This window comes from Thunnus thynnus, chromosome 13 (genome assembly GCF_963924715.1).
Source record: "Thunnus thynnus chromosome 13, fThuThy2.1, whole genome shotgun sequence".
In the NCBI taxonomy this organism is placed as follows: Eukaryota; Metazoa; Chordata; class Actinopteri; order Scombriformes; family Scombridae; genus Thunnus; species Thunnus thynnus.
Genome location: NC_089529.1, coordinates 24,551,331 through 24,570,821, shown reverse-complemented (window position 1 = coordinate 24,570,821; position 19,491 = coordinate 24,551,331). Strand labels below are relative to the sequence as shown.

The 19,491-nt window shown below is 37.9% G+C and overlaps 1 protein-coding gene across 4 annotated transcripts in view; it reads right to left on the bottom strand.

The window, feature by feature from the left end:
- The window catches only part of cadm1a (cell adhesion molecule 1a), a 409,871-nt gene that overhangs the window by 28,048 nt on the left and 362,332 nt on the right, over window positions 1–19,491 (bottom strand). For 2 of the 4 annotated variants that reach the window (XM_067608757.1, XM_067608756.1), the window contains one exon: window positions 11,773–11,805. The exons of the other annotated variants lie outside the window; for them this stretch is intronic. In XM_067608757.1, coding sequence (XP_067464858.1) covers window positions 11,773–11,805 — 33 coding nt within the window. The remainder of the gene's footprint in view (window positions 1–11,772; window positions 11,806–19,491) is intronic. 4 annotated transcript variants of the gene reach the window in all.

The window sequence follows — 19,491 nt, the reverse complement described above, 5'->3', positions numbered from 1 at the left end:
GAACTTTACGGAAGCAGTAACTTTAACCCACACCACATGTTTCTCTAACTTTAACAAAGTGATCATTTTAACCCAAACCATGATCCTTCCCCAAACCTAACCAGACCTGAACCACAGTGTTGTCACTTCATAAAACATCATTATCTTTTAACACTGTAACGGTTTTGGAAACCACAGCTCTGACGGTTAGTACAACGCTCTATGTCGTTCTGGAGTGCATGGTCAAACAACCTATTTGATTGTTTAATTTGCTGTGTCCCCTGAACCTACCACTATGTCATGTAGTCAGTGAAGTAGGCAGTGCCATCTGTGTCTTTGACAGTCAGTCAACCCATGATCATTGCAATACTGTTTATAAAGACTGTTCATGTCTGTACTCAGCATGAATGTTCACATGCTAAATGCAGAGCCCACACAAAGGGCATAAGGCTGTCATGGTACCCCAGCAGCCTACTGGTTGAAATGCATACAACATAACTGCGATGTCCACTGTGATTCTGGCGGCAGAACTTTGTTGCATCTCATACTCCTCCCTCTACCAGTGCTTCCTGTCTCTCTCTACGTTTTCAACTATCGAACTGGCAACATGGCTCCCCCCGCTCCCCCCAAAAAATCTTAAATGAGACATACTTTTCCTCTGAACAAAAATATTTTTCAAATTTGGCTGCCCCATACAGCAGTTATCAAAGTCTGAAGAAACAATCACTACATTTGTTGCATGTCAATACCGGATAGTAATTTTGGCACATTGTGTCCTTGTCATTTAATGAATGCCTCTTCTCTTTAATCCAAATGTGACAGCTTAGTCCTTGGATTAACAAGAAAAGCCCTGTCCTTCACCTGCCACAATCCTGCTGTTAGCAAAGTGGCCATTATACCGCTGTATTCCTCTCCACTCTTACATCTCTCTCTCTATTATCCCACTACTTTCACACGCTTGCTGACAGCCGTGTTGGCAGGTGTGTCCTTTCCAGACGCACTCACCTCTCCGGATGGGAAATTAGTCAGCGCAGCTAGCCATCAGATAAAGCAACTGACATCTTTCACCAACATGCCCTTTTATAAAGCGTAAGGAGATGGAAGTGTGATGAGAAGAGCAAACGCTGCTTGAACATCCACCATCGAAGTGCTGGCTCTCAACTGTGGACCACTTTTGTGCATTTTTAGAAACAAGCTACTCGCAGGGAGTTACACAGTTAGTGACTGGTGAACATAGAGACTAGATTGAGAGTGAATATTGGACTTATATTTGTCAAGTCTCCAGAAACATGACTCTAAATTTATGCTAATGTTGCTCTGTGACAGCTGGATGTGTAAGCAGGCAGAAATTTGCCAATACATTAGCCATATCAACTTTACAAGGTCATAATATGTCAAACGTGTGATTTTAGCTTGTTGTGGAATTGTGTCCGTCTTGTGGCTAAAATATGCAGCTTTAAGAATACTGACTGAACTGTGAAAAATTTGAATCAACCTTACAAAAACCTAAATACCCTGAAGCAGTACAGATGGCATGTCCCCAAGTGTTGTTTAAGGAGCTATTTTTGCTCTAATAAAGCCAGTTTTAGTCAAAATATGTTGGGTCATTACCGTGTTAAATAAGGCTTTGAATCAACTTTGTTCTATCTCTAATCATGAGTTGATATAGCTCACATCAACTCTGCTATTCTATATTGTCAGAGCATTTATGAAACTATTCTCTATAGGTTTTGTTTAGAATGAACACCTTTCACTGACTTTGTACCAAAAGAGCCTCAGAGAGCCAGAAGTGCTGAGGTGTTTAAACACATGCATAATATAATCAGTCATTATGTCTGATTTTTCCAGTTTCTGGTTCTTTCTCATTTCAGCTAAAGCCTAATTTATAAGAACAAAACGTTTCAACACCCACTTCTTCAGTCCACTGGCAGCTCATTTCAGAGCCTCTTCTTTTCTCTGCTGCATGTTTAATTTGTGCCTTCTGCCCTCCCCTGTACCTGGCCTATTTTAGAAGGAAATGGACAATCTCTGGAAGAGCCTTCGAGCTCTATAATGTCAGCTTTTTTTTTTTTTTTTTGCGGCACGACAAGCGGGGTATCGCCATGGCAACAACATTTGAGAGGCTATGAGGCGCCAGGCGGTCAATGGTAATGCTTTTCTAACAGTCTCTGACTTGGTGTCACACACTGAGCAAAGGGAAATGGAAATATAAACATGAATTAGCATTTCGGAGAGCCCTGTTGTTATCCGAATTGTTAATTATTTGCGTTAATTTTAAAAGACACTTGACGCTCTTGGAGTACTAGGTGAAATGTCCAAGAGGACTCATTGGCTTGCTGAATTGATTCAGCTCTTAGTAATATATCCAAATATATAGATATATATAGAAGCTCCCAGAGAAGCCGATTTGTACACCCTCCAAAACTCAACAACATGTTGTCCAGACCTGCTTGTCAAGCAAGTTGATTTGGTGATTTAACTCCTCAAACGGAGACAAAAAAGTGAACGTGCAGTGAAGCGTGAAGTGTAAAAGAAACAGCCACGCAAACCTCTCGAGAGAAGCATAATTCACACTTTAACTAGAAGATGCTCATGGGGTCCCACCACATTACTGGGTGCTCAGAATGAAAATAGCACTGTGTTAAAAAATGCAACTAGAGGCTACGTTGACGTCCTATTTCAGGTACCACAAAACTATGAAATCAACCCTGTCTCTTAGAAACTACATTTATATATTACTAAATTGTTTTCCTAATTATGTTGCATCATAATCAACACTTGGATTATGTTCACAACCAACATTTTTAAAATAAACGAAGAGCTATAAAGCACAGAACTTTGTCACCACTTCGACACTGGGATTTGCATCCTAAATCCCTTTGTGTGGTTAAGTTTAGACAACAAAAGCACTTTGGTTAAAGTCAGTAAAAGGACAGGGGAGACTGGCTAAAGCTGTCGCCAACTTCAGGGCTAACCCCCTTCACTTTAATCAGCAGGTGGCAAGCAAGACATGAGAACTCGCCTTGGGTCTTGAGCAGTTGTAGCACTTGTTCACTGACAAATATCCTAGACTTTATACACACTGCACCGCTACACTGCTAACTTCATACTACACACGCTCTCTCACTCTCTCGCACACTCACTTCACACACAACCTACACACTGAACTATCCCTTAAAGGAGCTTGTATAACGCCAATCAACTTCCCCCTTCCTGGTATCTACATTAAATCCTGTGGGTGACCTATTTTAATCTCAAAAGAGTGAATTTTGCTGAAAGGTGAGGAGTTTGCATCTCTGAGGACTATGACCTTTCTCTAACCTTAACCCAGTGAGTGAGCAAGTGCCTAAAAATAACCATAAAAAGTTTAATAACGCTGTAGTTACTACCAGTGGATACTCTACTGCAAGATGGGATAAGATTGGAAATACATTGTCCCTCAACATTTTACTCATACTTTCAGGATCAACATTTTTGCAACTTGCTTGATATGTTAATTAACAACATTTACTCATTAGCAGAATTTCACTGTTCACCCTCTACTAGGAATGTTTGTACTTATTTGTATTTGTACGTATCTGAATGGTTGTCAAATAATGTTGCATTGTGTTACTGCAAAAGTTTCAGCTTTTACTGTACCTAGACTATTAATACAGCTAAGGTCTAATTCCTGGAGTGGGTGTTCGGGGGTAGGAAGCATGACAGCATATACATGTAGCGTATGTCTCCTTTTCAGAGTTCAGAGTGGTCAGCTTCTTCTATTCTACTTCTTCTGTTATTTTCATTTCTCTGACACACAGGGAAATTAGAAAATAAAGTAGACCTCCCATTGCTCACAAGGCAGACACTAAATATCCATGTTCATGCTAATGAAGGAACATGTCACTCACTGTAACAGTGTGACTAATTGCTGTGTTTTTAATAGGTTTTGGACAACAAAGGAGGTCTGTGGCACAAATAAATCAGCTATTTATGGTTTTGAATACTTGTTTGGGATCAATTCTTTGTTGGTTTTGATCATGTAATGGCATCTTTTATATTATTAAAACTCTTAAAATGTCAATGTTTGTTCACAAATATAGTACAGTAGGTACAGGAGGTGCATAATCTGACCACCTGCATATAAACACGAGTTTTACAGTAACCAGGTAACTGCAGGGCATGTGCATGATCTCTCTGATTTCCTGGATTTCTCACAGTAACCTGGTGTCTTGTGGCTTGTGTACATATACAATAGTCATGATCAAAGCAGCATAAAGCATACATAATGGGTTATTTTGATTAAGTGAGGCAGTACTAGCCAGTGCTGTCAACATTGACTACTGTTAATGCATTGACTACTGCTTATTAACTTGCTTTAATCAAATATATTTATCATTATTATTATTATTATTATTATTATTATTATTATTAGCTGCAGCTGTGTTTCCATGGAATCAGATGCCCATACAGATCATATACCCCTTGGCAGGCAAATTAAACAGCTATAAAACTACTGTTACAGATACTGTAAAGTTTGTTCAGTTGATTATTTTATATCTTTCTTCACTCTACCTGCTTGTAGCTCTCTACCTGGGGGTGATATGTTGTTGATGTGAGGTTATTGCTATTGTACTGCCAGTCGCTGACTCATCACTGTCAATATTTGCTGAATCAGTGCTTGAAATTCGAGTCATGAGATCATCACAAAGTGAACGAACTGTCTGTAGGCTATTGCAGTGTTTAGTATTCAGGCTTGACATCCACCTAGATGACTGGCTGATCAGACCTCTCCTCAGGACTGTGTGAGTGTGTACAGACTGGTTGACACCAGTGTCTCTTTTCTTTGTTTTATATCTGCACAGCTTAAACCTTGATGTATTATTAGTACATGTGGTTCATCAGCAAATTCAAAGAAAAGCTTCATGCAACTTCAACTCGAGAAGAGGACGAATCAACAAGAATAACTCAAAATCCAAAAAGATGAAAACTAAAAATAAATAGAATAAATACATAATTTGTTCCACTGGAATTGTTTTTTGTAATTGCTTTCCTTCAGCTTTATGTTTTTCACAAAGTGTGTTTGTCATTTGTATTTCAATGTATCACTGTCACCTTGTTTGCATTATACTGTAGTTTACAGTCTTGCTGTTTCTATAGAGAACTAGGGTTGTGAGTGATGAGAGAAATCACTTCATTCTCACTCAGTTTGACACAGTGCCAAGAACAAACCTATATCAACGATCAAAAGAACAGCTAATAAGTAAACATTAACATAAAACAGGAGAAATCATGGGATTAAACATAAGGCTTTTTTTGGATTACTTTAAGGACGAAAATAAACACAAATATTAATTCAAAGTCCTGTAAGCATTTGCATGTGGCAGTGGGTCAAAAGTCAAGAGCCAAAAATCAGTTGTGCCAGCATATGCAAAAGAGGGGAAAAATGATTTCTGTGAGAGTAGATAAAAAAAGGAGAAAAGTTATATTAAAAGTCTTTGTTTAATTGGGCGTATTGGTTCCAACGCCAACCAGTTTCGACCTCAGATGGTCTTTATGCAGGGAGGAAATAGTAAAGATAGATGTTTAAACCTGGTACTCTATAGACAATAAACCTGAAATAAATATTATTGCATCACATGATAAAATAACCAACAGATGCAGAAAAAGCAGCTTTCAAAGTTATAACAAAATATTTATGTAATAAAAAATACAAAAGAAATAAAGATTATGTAGTCCCAATAGCTACAATTAAGAAAGTTAATTAAACTGTTAAAGTGCCTGATATTTCCACTGAAAACCATATTGCACATCAGCATAAGCTTTTGGAATAAGCAAGTTCTAATTACATTTAAATATTCAATATAACACCTGAACCCTCCACTAATGTCCATCAACCCATTGTGCAGATCCATTCATCTGGTTTTAGTCCATGTTCTTTTGCCTTTTTCAAATACTTTATGGATACAGGATACGGACACTGTAGGATATGGATAATATAACTGAATATCTATGGTTTTAATTGTTTTTTTAAGCAAATCAAAACAATTTGAAAGTGCAGTTAATAATGTTACTTTTTTTAGACTGATCGCCCAATTACTCAGCTATGAAACTGGTAAAATTGGAGTCATATGTAAAGTTAGAGAAGTAACAGGTTGCAAAAAAACCTGTGTAGCAAAAGTCACTTACACTCTTACATTATCTCATTTGTTTAATTTGAATCCAATTGAATTTTATGCAGTAGAAGGGATATTATACTCAAAAGTTAAGCTTCTTGTAAAATGTGTTTTAAAGGGAAATCTTAAGATGATTCATGCAGCTTGTCACTGGCCTTGTATTATCTGCAATCTTGGTCCACTGTTCACTGCATTTAGTCCAAGACATATTCATGACACATCATTGCAGTTAATCACTAACATTTAAAAGGAGACCTACTATGCTTTTCCTTATTTTCAGTCATATACTGTATATATAATGTTACAATGTCGAATGTTCATATTAAATGTGGCCAAAGTGTCAAACCAGGAGGTAAACATATGTAGAAGTAATCCCTGTGAGCAAATAGCACCGGCTTCAGACTGCTCTGAACGCTCGGTTTCCAACAGTTTTTTCTGCTTTCAAACCAAACTGACGTCAACTCTTGACAGGTTTCTTTATATGGTGCTGCTGCCGCACTGCAGCGTGTGTCAGCTGCTCTCATTGGGAGTTCAATGCTCCTGTTATATAGTTATTTAAAAGCTTCAAAAGCAGGAAAGTTTTCATCAGCCGTTACTTAACATGATTGATACAGCTGAAAGCAATCAGCAGACAGTAAGATATCTGAAAGTACAAACAGGAACGCAGAGAGAAACTAAACTTTGAACCACAGAGATTCAGTTAGAAGCTACTAAAAGTACAGAGAGGATAAAGATGTCACACACAATAAGCAACTAAGTTAATGAGAGTAATATTTACCAAACAGAGACGTCCTGCTGTGATCTTTGTTGCTGCAGATGTTCTTGCTGTCCACACATATTTTGGATTGGATTTCGGCTTCAACAGGTACAGGAGTATTTGAGGAGTTTATATTTTGAGTAAAGAACAAGAACAAGACGCAAAGTCCAACTACTATTGTTTGTTTACACTGCCTCCAGAGCCTTGTCACAGAGCCAGAGGAAGTTTCCTGAAGCTGGCCAATCAAAACAGAGTGGGCTTTTAGGGAGGGGAATCCAAAACGGCCTGTTTCAGACAGAGGTTGAACTGAGGGGCTGCATAAAAGGCCAGTTGTAGGACACCATGCTTTCTTTTCTTTAATTTCATCGGATAAAACAACCTTTCTTTAATTCCAAAGTGAGGAAGTGAGTGAATCCCAGAGACATGGGGTGAATGCCTCACCTAAAATCTACATGAACTGACCTCTTTACCCAAGTGGGGGTCTGACAGCATGACATTGACCAAAATCAAACACTGTGACAAACTGGAGGTTAAACACACCTCCTGAGAGACCATTTTTGACTGCATAACTAAAATTATTTCCTGAACTAAAAGCATAAGCTGACACTGGAACCGGACAACTACACACACGTTTGGACCAGAAAATCTCCACAGACACTGTTATAAACTCTGGCTCACATTCCTGAGTGATACTTTACTGCTTCTCTTGTATTTCAGCCAAATCTGACTTTCATGTGAATTAAATGTCTAATCATTATGTAAATCATGTAATTTGTTTGTCATAAAAAGGCATAAAGAATGGTATAACTTTGATAACTGTGTGATAATCTCTTGATGAGATATTAAAATTTTGATTTTATTACGTTTTACAACATGTGATCATATTGCCCTTCTGTTGACTGATTGTTATGAAATAATAGTCATGTTGAGTTTATATTTGAAATTATGTTTGTAATGTAGTCACATAATTGTTGCTTTAACTTTTATTTCACTATGGTACTAAGATAGTTTGAGAAGTTAAATCAATATATATATATATATAAAAACTCTGCCTGTCTTGTCCAAGCTGATAAAATCAAACTTTAGATGAATTTCCCTTTGAGCTGGTCTCCAAAAACTTAAGACACATTAAGACACTTCTATTTTCTCTCAAGAGTACAGTCAGGTTGACCTTTATCTGGTATTAAACTAAGATTACAAGAAGCCAGTGAAAGCCTAAATCCTCAAGTCAAACTGGCACGTCACTCTGAAGAAAACAGCAACGCTTGAACCAGATAGAGGCTTGCTTGCTGATAAAAGTATGACCAAACTGGACCCTGGTTGTCTGTTGTGAAAGCAAGGTGGTCACACAGACAAATAACCCTCTGCCAGGCACTCACTCCTTCATGGTGTCGCCTGGTAGCTTAGCCAGCAGCAAAGACTTAAAGAGTCTTTGCTGCCAGCTCAGTCTGAAACAATGCTCCACCACAGCACGGCCCGAGCTGTGCTGCACCAACTAAACTTCGCCGGTGACTCGACACTGCAGCTAACTCCAGCTCAACCCAAACAACGCCGGACCTGCCGAGATGACATCTCCGCAGAGGAAAATCTTCAACACATTTGGCATCGAATGGGTTTTGCGAGCCAGGGTTGAATGATGTAAAATTCAGAAGATAATTTCTTTAGAGATGTACACTAGTTTTCTTTATCATCCCTATATGTTAGCCTTAAGTCACACACACTTCAAGCCACTATTTCTAAATGTTTTTTTTTTAATTATTATCATTTAAAGACCTTATTATTCTTTTGCTTTATTATACTATGCTTTATCATGTATCATTAAGATGTTTAGCTATGAATAAAAGTCTTCATTTATCTTTAGAAGTAGTTATTGTGGTTTCTTTGAACACAACAGATAGAGGTCACTGTTTTGAAAGGAACTTATGGTTTTATGAGACTGATTAATTGATCAAATTGAGTAAGATTTAATGTTTCCTCTGGACATTAAAGATTTCCCTTAAAAGAGTTGGTACCCTGATTATTACGAGGTAATTAATTAATAAAAGTAGATAAATTAGGAGTTTTTTGAACTGTGAATCATGCAAAGCTTTTCTAGTGGAGTCCAAAAATAGAAATATAGAGCTAGAAATGAATATAATAGGTCCCCTTTAAAGAAGGATTGTGAGCTGAGATATAAAATCTGGAGCAACCATTCATGAACTCATAAATGTGGAAAACACATCTCACAAAAATGAGAATAAAGCAGCTGTGGCCTGGGCAATATAAGCTACCAACATCATTTACAGAGAGGAAACCACTTCACTACTGCTGCAGGCATGTCTGTCTCACAGAGGAAGTCATACCATGTCAGGAGGCACTTGAACTACCTCATGTCCCACCAGGATCACTGTGATGAATTAAACATGCCAACTTATGTTGATGACATCATTAATCAAATTCATTGATGCATAAATTTGAAAATATGCCTAAACCCCATATCATGTATCAAGATGAACTTACTGAGTAAATGTGGTTTTCCTGCCTACTGTGTAAGCTTACGTGACATGGTGCTTCAAAATCAGTTTCAAACCAATCAAACCTATCAATAACATTGAACAAGTAATTCCACTTGCTATAAAAGTTATTTGAAATTAAAAGTGAAGTTGAATGCAACCAAAATGCCAGTTAGAATTATCCATGGCATTGTAAAAGTATGGTAGTGATGCACCTTCAAATTATAAAGATCTATCATTGACATTTTCCATGGCAGTTGATACCTATTTATTGATGCTTCTTTGCCATGATTTTTCAAATTATTATTCTTTAAACAGTTCTTGCTTGTCTTTGATTTAACCCTTTCATGCATAGTGGTCACTACAGTGGATAGCTATTCAAAAGCCGTTTTCTTATATATGCATGGGGTTTAATGGTATAGTTGCACATCAGCCAACACAGTGGACTCTAGTGTGTCATCCCATACACTGCCATCTAATGGCCAGCCTTTGTAAGTGCAACACAAATTTCTCAAAACCATAGACTGTAAAAGCTCAAAACCAAGATGGCCACAATCATCTGTCCACTAAGTTGGACAAACTCCTTGAAAAATGCATTTTAAAAAAATGAAGTTCAATTTTTTTTTCATGCCTAAAGAGGAAAAAAAACACTTAGGAAAAAATTCTGACTGAGGTAATCATAATTCATGCATGAAAGGGTTAAATATTTATTCAAATGCTTTTTATTGTCCTTTTTTGGTTTGTTTTTTACTGAAAAAACATAACTGTGTTTTTCAAAGTGCTAAACAATTAAGTTACTTGTGTATTATTCTGCTCTTTTCCAACAGAACCTGCTGTCACAGCATGCAACAGTCACAGTCTGGAGATTCAACACAGTGTGTAAAAAACTTGCATATAAATATGATAAAAATGCTTGGCCTGTCAATCAACTAATCTTTACAATTTAGCTTGATGTATCTGCTGAACATTTGGAAATATATTCACTATGCATAACATTAATAAAAAGTTTTTTACATTTTTAATACAGTAAAATATTAATAAAATATGGAGGTGCACAGATCATTATATACCCATACAAATTTATTTTTTGGTAGATAATGATAAAAATTGGATTCTGGCTGTAAATTTAATTGGATTCCCCACTAATGGATTCAAGCTTCAGTCGCAAATTTAATTGTAAAATCTCCAGGATAAGAAATACTACCATATGACAAACGCCATATACTGTTAATATGATTGAAATTGTATTTGGTGAGCAGAAACCTTCCCACCTTGAGTGTCTTTGCCATTTTTACAATTAAACTGATCCCCTTGATCAGTGTGAATGATCCTAATTTATAATTTGTAAGAAAATAATATTGCTTTTTTCTACTGCAGATAGACAGTTGAGGTACTTACACCTCACACATCTCAGCAAACCTTGAGCCCATCTGAGCCACAGAGCAGTGAACATGTAAATGTGTAAATATATACATGTAAATGTGACCATTTCTAGCAGGCAAGGCTGGTTTAACAACCAGGCAAAGTATGCATTTACCCTGGAGCCCAAGACCCTCAGGGGCCCCGAAGGTGCCAAATTCATGGTGTGTCTCTTGGTTTGTGGTCATTTGATCCCTTTGTTTTTCTTGTCTTCCTGTGTGACACTTTACATGAAGCATATTCCCAAATAACTTTGTGTTTGATTAAATTAGCAGAAATGGGAGGTTAATAGGGGGCTCATGGCTCATTTTTGCCCTGAAACCCCCTAATTTGGTCATCATGGAGAGTGAGTGAAGTCAGTTTGAATTTCACTGATGGAACAAAACTGGGCAGATGCTTAATAGAGGGCTTGTGACCACACACTCATGAATTTTTTCACACAAATTATGAAATTGCAGCCACAAAATAATGACGTGTATCATCTTCATTCATATTAATGAAATTGAGTAAATGAGGTCTATTTTTGCCTCCACAAAACATCATCTAATGCTGGCAATATAATCAGTCTCCGCCTAAGAGCAAGTTTTATTCTGCTGTGGCACCTTTGGGGAAACACTATAATTGGTTAGTTGGTGCAATCATTTCACAAATGCATTTCCAGTTGAAATAATGAAAAAAGTATATCATGGTCAGGTTGTTTATGTTATGCCTGGCCTACGCCAAAAGAGTATGTGAAATAAACATCTTTGTGGCATAATTATTGGAACAAAAATAAAATGTACCCTGACTGTTACTTGGCAGGTGTTCTGTGGCCTCAAAAGGCAGGTCTGTGAAATCAATGAATGACTGTAACCAGGCGGCCTGGCACAATAATGTCTACTGTGCAACAGTTAAAGTAGGCATGCTGCAGAAGCGGGACACAAAAAAAAAAAAAAAAGAAAGACATAAAGAGGAAAGTAAAGATACCAACCATGAGCTGCAGGTTCAGTGCTGGGCGCAGTGTCTGAGCACACAAGGAGAGGACATGGCAGTTGTGGAGGGAGGTGTGGAACAGGAGGAACAGCATGCAAATAAAGGAGAAATGGGGGAGGAGGCAGGGAGGGAGGGAGCGGGGCAGGGGGAGAAAACAAATGACACCCATAAGCAAGCATTCAGAAGACCAGAACATGACAAAAGACATAAGGCTTAAGGGAAATCAAAGGGAACCAAAGGCAGTGCAGAGATAAACATAAGCTTACATACTCACACACACACACACACACATACACACAAACACACACACGCACACAAATACATATTCCACTGCACACACTGGACGTTCCGCTCAGAGGGGAGCGTAACTACTGCTTGAGGAGATACGGAAAAGACTATTATCATGTGCTGTAGGCAGCTGTGGTGTGGAGAAAACACAGACTATCAAGAGGAAATAATTGTGCAGCTGTCCTAATGTAACAGTTTATGGCTTGGAAAAGACTTTACCATCTATTTATGATGGGAATGTTTTGCATGGCAGCGAGTCAAGTAAGTTTAGTGAGTAAGTTTTCGCGAAGTTACAACATTCAGTGTTACAATGACTCGATATGGATGAGATGTTCACCGATGTGGTTTGATGACCAAGTAAGTGTCAAGTGTTTATGGAAGCATCAGAGTGTCAACCTTTTTAAAACCGCAAAAGCACTGAAATTAATTTAAAGTAGTGAAAGCAACTTATTGTCAAAAACAGATCATGTTCAGCAGGGACAGTTTACAATTTTTTTGACCTACGCTGTTGCAGCAGAGACATGTGAAAGAGCCTATAGGCTGTCAAGTCACAGACAGATATTTGTGTAAGAGAGAGAGGACGGTGCTGAGTTTAATGTGTAATTGTTCAGGGAGCGATGCCACGCCTCAGCTCTGCTGCCAGAGGCTCAGGGTACAGGGAGCAATCTCACAAGGTGAGTCTATATCAAGTACATCTTAGAATTACTGAGAACCTCTGAGGATCCATTTCTCTGCAAGGTCCTTGAGTAGTTGAGACATGTCAACGGTAAATAATGCCACTGGCCAGTCATTAGAAGGGCAATGTTTGAGCATATTTGGTTGAAGTAAAAGCAGTTAGTATCTCAGCATGATCTGCTCAACAGTTCCATTATTGTGGAATGTTTTTATGCTTGTTTGCTGCTAAACAAGTGTTTCTCATTTGAAGCGAGATTAGTGAGTTAGTCAACTGATTTTGGGCTTAACCCTGGCTTTAATATATCACACAGCTGGATCATTTTTAACCAGGGTAGATCAACAGTGTGATCTTTGCCACACGGCTAATCTGTTCTGGAATAAGTTCAGTTCAGAGGATCGATTGGAAATGTGTAAAACAGCCCTCCTACACAGTCAATTCATTGGATCCTGACTACGAGCTCCTGAAATAGACTGTATCTAAGTTACAAGTAATAAAGATCTCTCAAACAAATCAGTAGACTTACTTTGCTTTCAAAGGTAATTAAGATATACACTAAATGTTTGTAGCATACCATTTACCCATTCTGGCTTTAATGTAAATTCAATGTAGTTAGCTGACCAGGTATCAAGAAACTGTGATGTTTATAGTTGCGTAAATCCAACAGGAACTATTGGTTCACACGTTGTAGTCTATTTTCTACATTTTATAGTTGATAACAGATGTACACAACTAATTCTTTCCTCTCTGTAATGTATGTTTACAATAAAACAGAATGTAATATCATACTACAGTGCCTCTGTTTGTTTGTATTTATTTATTAATTTTGATTGAAGTGTGGTAAGATCTGTACATACAGTATTAAGAACGCAAAGTATACAGAGGTAGCACTATTTTACAACTACTCAATTAAAAACATCATCCTTAACTTTACTTCCAGCTACAGCCTGACAGAGAAATACATATTAGATTTTGTCACTGACACAAAAAGGAATAGTACTTTGTGTTTAAAACTTTACAGAGACATCATTGCCACTGGTAAATTAGAAGAAGACTCTTCTCCTTGATAATGACCTTGGACACTGACTGGCAGGTCTAGCTCACCAGAAAAATATTGACGCAAATTTTAAAGTAGGCATTATTTTGACAAATTGACCACATGTTCAAAATCTAAATGGTTAATCCAAGAGTATCCTCAGTAAAACAGTATATAGACTAGAAAGAGCACTTCCAGGCATTTCGACCACACTTGATTAAATGAGGACTTGGGACAGAATAATTAAGACTGATGACGTTTCACAAGTGAGAAAAATCTTTTTTAACAAGTGAAAAATGAGGAAATAACTGGGTGGAGGGGTTTTATTTTCATGGATTAAAGAAACATGAATTTTTCAATGGAACATTCCAGCAATCATATCTACAATCTTTGTAAAATATTTTTTGAAACCTGTCTTGCTGTGAAGCAAAAGAGGGCCTTTTGCCTCTTTTTGTCACATCTCTGCCACCATGTGAAGACAGAAATAGACTAGTGTTTCATTGACATCAAAATGTAAAATGAAGCATCTGTCCCTGCAAGCTTCAGTCAACAAAAAAGCAGCATGGCCTGCTAACCCTCATTACACTGTGGGTGGCAGCCATGTAGGACTGTTCAATATGTCTGCTGCTGAATGATTGCCTGTCCATTTTTGAACATCCTTCTCCTCATCCACCATCTCTAGCTTCACAGCTCAGCTGAGGGATATGCAGTGTCCTCGCTGACATTCACAGACATGATGGGGACGCATCAACTCCATGACTACATGAGCCCAGATTCAACTGTGACATGACATCCAGCTCAACATGCAGAGATAACTGCATGCCAATCATAATTATATTGGCAGAAATGCATTAGATGGAACCCTGTGGTACTGAAAATGCCAACGGGCTGCTGGGTGTCCCCGCTGGCTACTAGAATACTTTTTTGTTGGATCCACTTTCTCTGACCTGCCTTCTCTACTTCGGCTTTAGTTTGTGATTTCCTACATTTGCCAGCCCCTGACAGAGCTGTGTTAATAGAGAAACTGGTATTTTTTTCTCTTCAACAGTAGTTTATTTACCTGTAAGAACTGCTGAATGTTGGCGGAGAACAGTAAATCCAGGAGGAAACTATTGTCTGAGGAACAATCAGCATGTCCTGATGTTTATTGTATATGTTTTAAGTTATGGATGACTTGTTTTTTTGCCACCTTAAAATGGGACTGAATGGGACTCTCGAATCTAAGATATGTCACTGTGCTGGGCTTGTTTTTTTTTTTTTTAAAAAGGGGGTGGCAATGTTGTTCAGTCAGTTGGTCCACCACTTTGGTCCAGAAATATCTCAACAACTACTTAATGTATTGCAAGGAGGTTTTGTAGAGACATTCATGATCCCTAGAGGAGGAATCCTAAACAGTTTGGTGATCCCTTGACTTTTCTTTTAGCATCAATATGAGGTTGACATTTTTGGTTTCTAGTGACATATCTTAATAACCTCTGGATGGATGGTCATGCAATGTTACTCATATATTCCTGTTCACCTCACAATGACTTGTAATAACTATGGTGATCCCCTGATTTTTCATCTAGTGCCATCATTAGGTTGAAGTTGACTTTGTCCCATTCTTTGGTTTTTGACCAAATACCTGCAGCAGTAACAACATTCCCACCAGCCTTGCCTGTACTGTACCGAACATGCTAAACTAAGACGGTGAACGTGGCTTACATTATACCTATGCCTTAGAGCATATCAGAGCTTCTAGCATGGCTGTAGACTTTTAGTATTGTTGGATTTTTCCTTAATGCTGTGCACCAATGAAGTATTGTTAAAATAATAGAAAAGTCAGGATTCATATGCAGTATTTAGCAGTTTTACACACATTTACACGTTTTAACAACCTCAGTGCAGCCTAGGAGTTGTAATGTAGTGTAGTGTAGTGAGTGCACTTAAATTTTTGCTGTTGGTATTTTTCAAATATTGTGTGGCTAGCTGATTATCTCCTGGCCCTGCTTTATGAGTTTCATCTCCTTTTGGTCATTGTAGAGTGCAGTAATACCTCTGGAAGACAATATACTTCCACATTAAGATATATTTTGGGCTCCAGACAAGTGTTTTCCATGATGCTGAACACTCTCTTAGGCTATATGCTGCATGACGGCAGCGATTGTGTTGCAATTGACCTTAATCAAATTAGTTATAGCTGGCTGGCTCCAATTTCAAAATGGACAAGGAATCAAACTGAGCAAAGTGGGAACAATATCACATATTATCTGGCACACCGTGTGCATGCGTTAGTCAGGAGAATGTGAGGTGGAGGTAAATGTGAAGTCACTTCACCAGATGGTGTTTATGTAATTTAAGACCCTGACAAATGCAATGGATATTTGTTTCTCTTTTCCCTTGCCTGTTTTGTTGTCCTGTCTGTAGCGTGGGTTAAATGAATTGGTTGTCAACACTGTTTATGGTCTTTTGTCAATTAAAAGTAATACTAGCCAGCTGCCTGATTGTTTTGCTTGCACCAGGGTCTACATTTATTATCTATTTTCTTCATTCAGGGATTAAGTTGTTCACTTGGCAGTATGTTGAATTCTTGAATGATTAGTCATATTGTATTGATGTGGGACAGAAAGGTGAGGTGATAAGTATGTAATATGTAAGTATGAATATGTGGGAGGATGAATACTGAATCCCTAGAAAGACAGCAGTCCATTTGTACTTTTTGGGTTGGCTTGCATTTCATAAAAGACCTCCTATTGGCCCTTACTACCACTACAAAGATACAACAGACTGCTGCCCCTGAGGAGAGTGTGCAGCACAAAATGTTGCTTCTCAAGGAAATTCTTTCTTCTCACTGACATAGAAATGGCAGAAAAAAAAGAATATGGACAGCCAAGCACATGGGAAAAGAAATAGGATTTTAAAGAAGAATAAACAGAAAATTTTGTTCCTGGAAGGTGTTTTGGAGAAATATATATATAAAAAAAATGGCAGGTGAATGTAAATGGAAATTAATAGCATGTCCCAATTACAGATTCTACTGTGTAGGACAGATATGTGAAAATAGCAATTTAATCATTACCCCAAGTAACTTTCTAAACCCTGCCAAGCACTTAAGAGCCATGTGCTAGGGCTCTAATAGATTTTTTTAAAGTGCTCTATTCTATCCCCCTAATGGGAAATTGATAAAAAAAAAAAAAAAAAAGAAACCCTCAATACCAGTCTGACAGATTCATTTGGCAGTGGATCTCTGATCTGTGCAGCACACTGTGGGTAAATGAAATCAACTGGCAGAGCGTATTATGGCCATATGAGTCTGTTGCCTTCAATCTACACTATATACACAGTAATAATGGAATGCCCCTGATAGTTGAAAGCAAAGAGAGGACATCTGGCAGAAACTGTAAGTGGGTTGTTTCGACCTGAAAATATTGGCACTGCAGACGTGAGGTTTGTTCTATCAGGTGGAGCCCACACATCTCAACATAAGTCCTGTTCACAGGGGACTGATACGACTTGCCAAAATACTGTACAGTGATTTTTAGCACTTGCAGAGATTGTCAATGATTTTAATTCCCCTTAATTTCGTGTCTTGAACTGGAGTCTCCCAGATCATAGACAACTGCGCTGATTACTGAGCTAAAACTTTACTCATCACCTCATTGCAGACAGACCTCTACTTATTTATACACCGATAACACAGAGATTGCACACCGTGTAACGTGTAGGGAGGAACTTCAAAGGCAATTATTGCTTTGCACTTTTCATTTATTGCCTATTTTTTACAACACAACTTTGTGGAAAGGAGAAGAGGAACAACAGGTTATGGAAAGTCCCTTGGGAGCACTTTGCTTGTGTCAGTAATTCAGCTTTATCTTTGGGTGTATGAAACAAATATTCGTATAAAACCCACCATTTGTGCTTTGCCGAATAATGTATTTGTATTCGGGCACACCCCTAGTAGGTAGTGGGCAGAGTCTATGAACCAGAGCTAGCATCATATATGACAATAAATGACCTAGGTGACCAACCTTCCACAGATAGGTCATGTGATCATTATGTTTGTGACACCTGAGCTGGCTGTTCTTTTGTCATGCATACAATGTCCAAGATCAAGAATGGACTGCCATGCTCTAGCACTCAACACTTGGGTAAGCAGTTGGAGTTAAAGGACAATTCATGTTTATTACAACTTGAGTCACTTAATTACATAGTTTTGACCATCATTTCTATTGGTTATGATAACATTGTACTACCAAAGTAATTACTGATATCTGATATATGTTTCTAATCTGGAATCGATATGTCTTAAGTATTGCTATTTACCTATAAATTATCTCTATTATTCTCAGCAGACACATTAGAAATACGTGTGATAGTTTTGCAAATCTGTAGAGATCTCAGTGTGAATCAGCCAGAATAGCTACAGTATAATCAGAACAGGCCTGTGCAGACTCCAGACTCCTTTATCTGAGGCAAAGGAGCTATCAATCAGCTTGCATAGATACGTATTCTCTTTAATCCAATCAGATGGCATAATCAAGCACAATGCCTGTGATTTCTGCCAGCCTCGTGAGATTTGTTCCAATTGAACGGTCTGTCAGAGAGGCTTTGATTGCATTTGGAGCTCAGGCTGATTTCTGAGTTGAGGCATAAAGTAATGTTTTCTATCTGCACCCTATGGAGATTTATATTCACAATAGCCCTGAGTTCTGTTTCTGAAATAGCAAGATAAAAATTTGCTTATTTCAAAGGGCCTAATTTTCAAGTGCTCATATTCAGTTATTGTTCACCTCAAACACTGCCCTCTTTGCACAACCCACCTGGTGAATGATCTATAATTGACTTTATAAATGAGAGATGAGTTTCATATAAAAGGAAATTATGTCTGCAGTGAATCCATGTCGAGAATAATTATTAAACCCATACAATCATCATAGTAAACCCGTGTCATCATCTTTAGTGCTCTTAGCAATTTGTTTGCATTTGCTTTTCCCATTATGCTGGTTCATTGTGATACACACTCCTATTCCATTGTACAAGAAATACATTTATTACAATTGTAAATAGGAGTTTGTTGGAGAAAACCAAACCTTTACACAACATGTTTTTGTGCACCTGGTCTGTCTGTGGTATACAAAAAACCCTGCTGTGAAATGATTTTTTGAACATAGCAGAAAATGAACAGTATTGACGGGCACCAGGTTGCTCTGAGAGGTTTCACTGACAACCAAGCAACAAGAGCTAAGCCTTGGCCTACTATTTGTCATCCATACGCACCCACAATCATACGTAGAAAAAACATTGAATAGAAAATAGTAGAAAAACATTGTGAGGACACATCACTTTGTGCAGTGGAGCTTTGTATTTCTGTAATTCGTGACTGTGATAGATGCGGGTGTATAAATTCCTTCTGAGTCTATTTTTATCTGTCATGTTTCCACGTTAACCAATAGTTTATAGACCTGTATGTATGTGGATCATAATGAGTACTGTCAATATCACAGTATGCAACCCTACAATGGCTGTGCTGAACAATAATAATAAAAGTTAGATTAAAATGGCCAGTTGTTAATGATGGAAGCTCAGGTGCAAACATCCAAGTAGATCAGATGTGCTTTTTAAATGACACCAGAAAATTAGGAAATTAATATTGATATTTGCTTTATACTTTAAAGACACTTCAATTTTGATAAATTTGCTTGTTTTCTTTCTGAGAGTAGATCAATATCAAGCTCATGTAT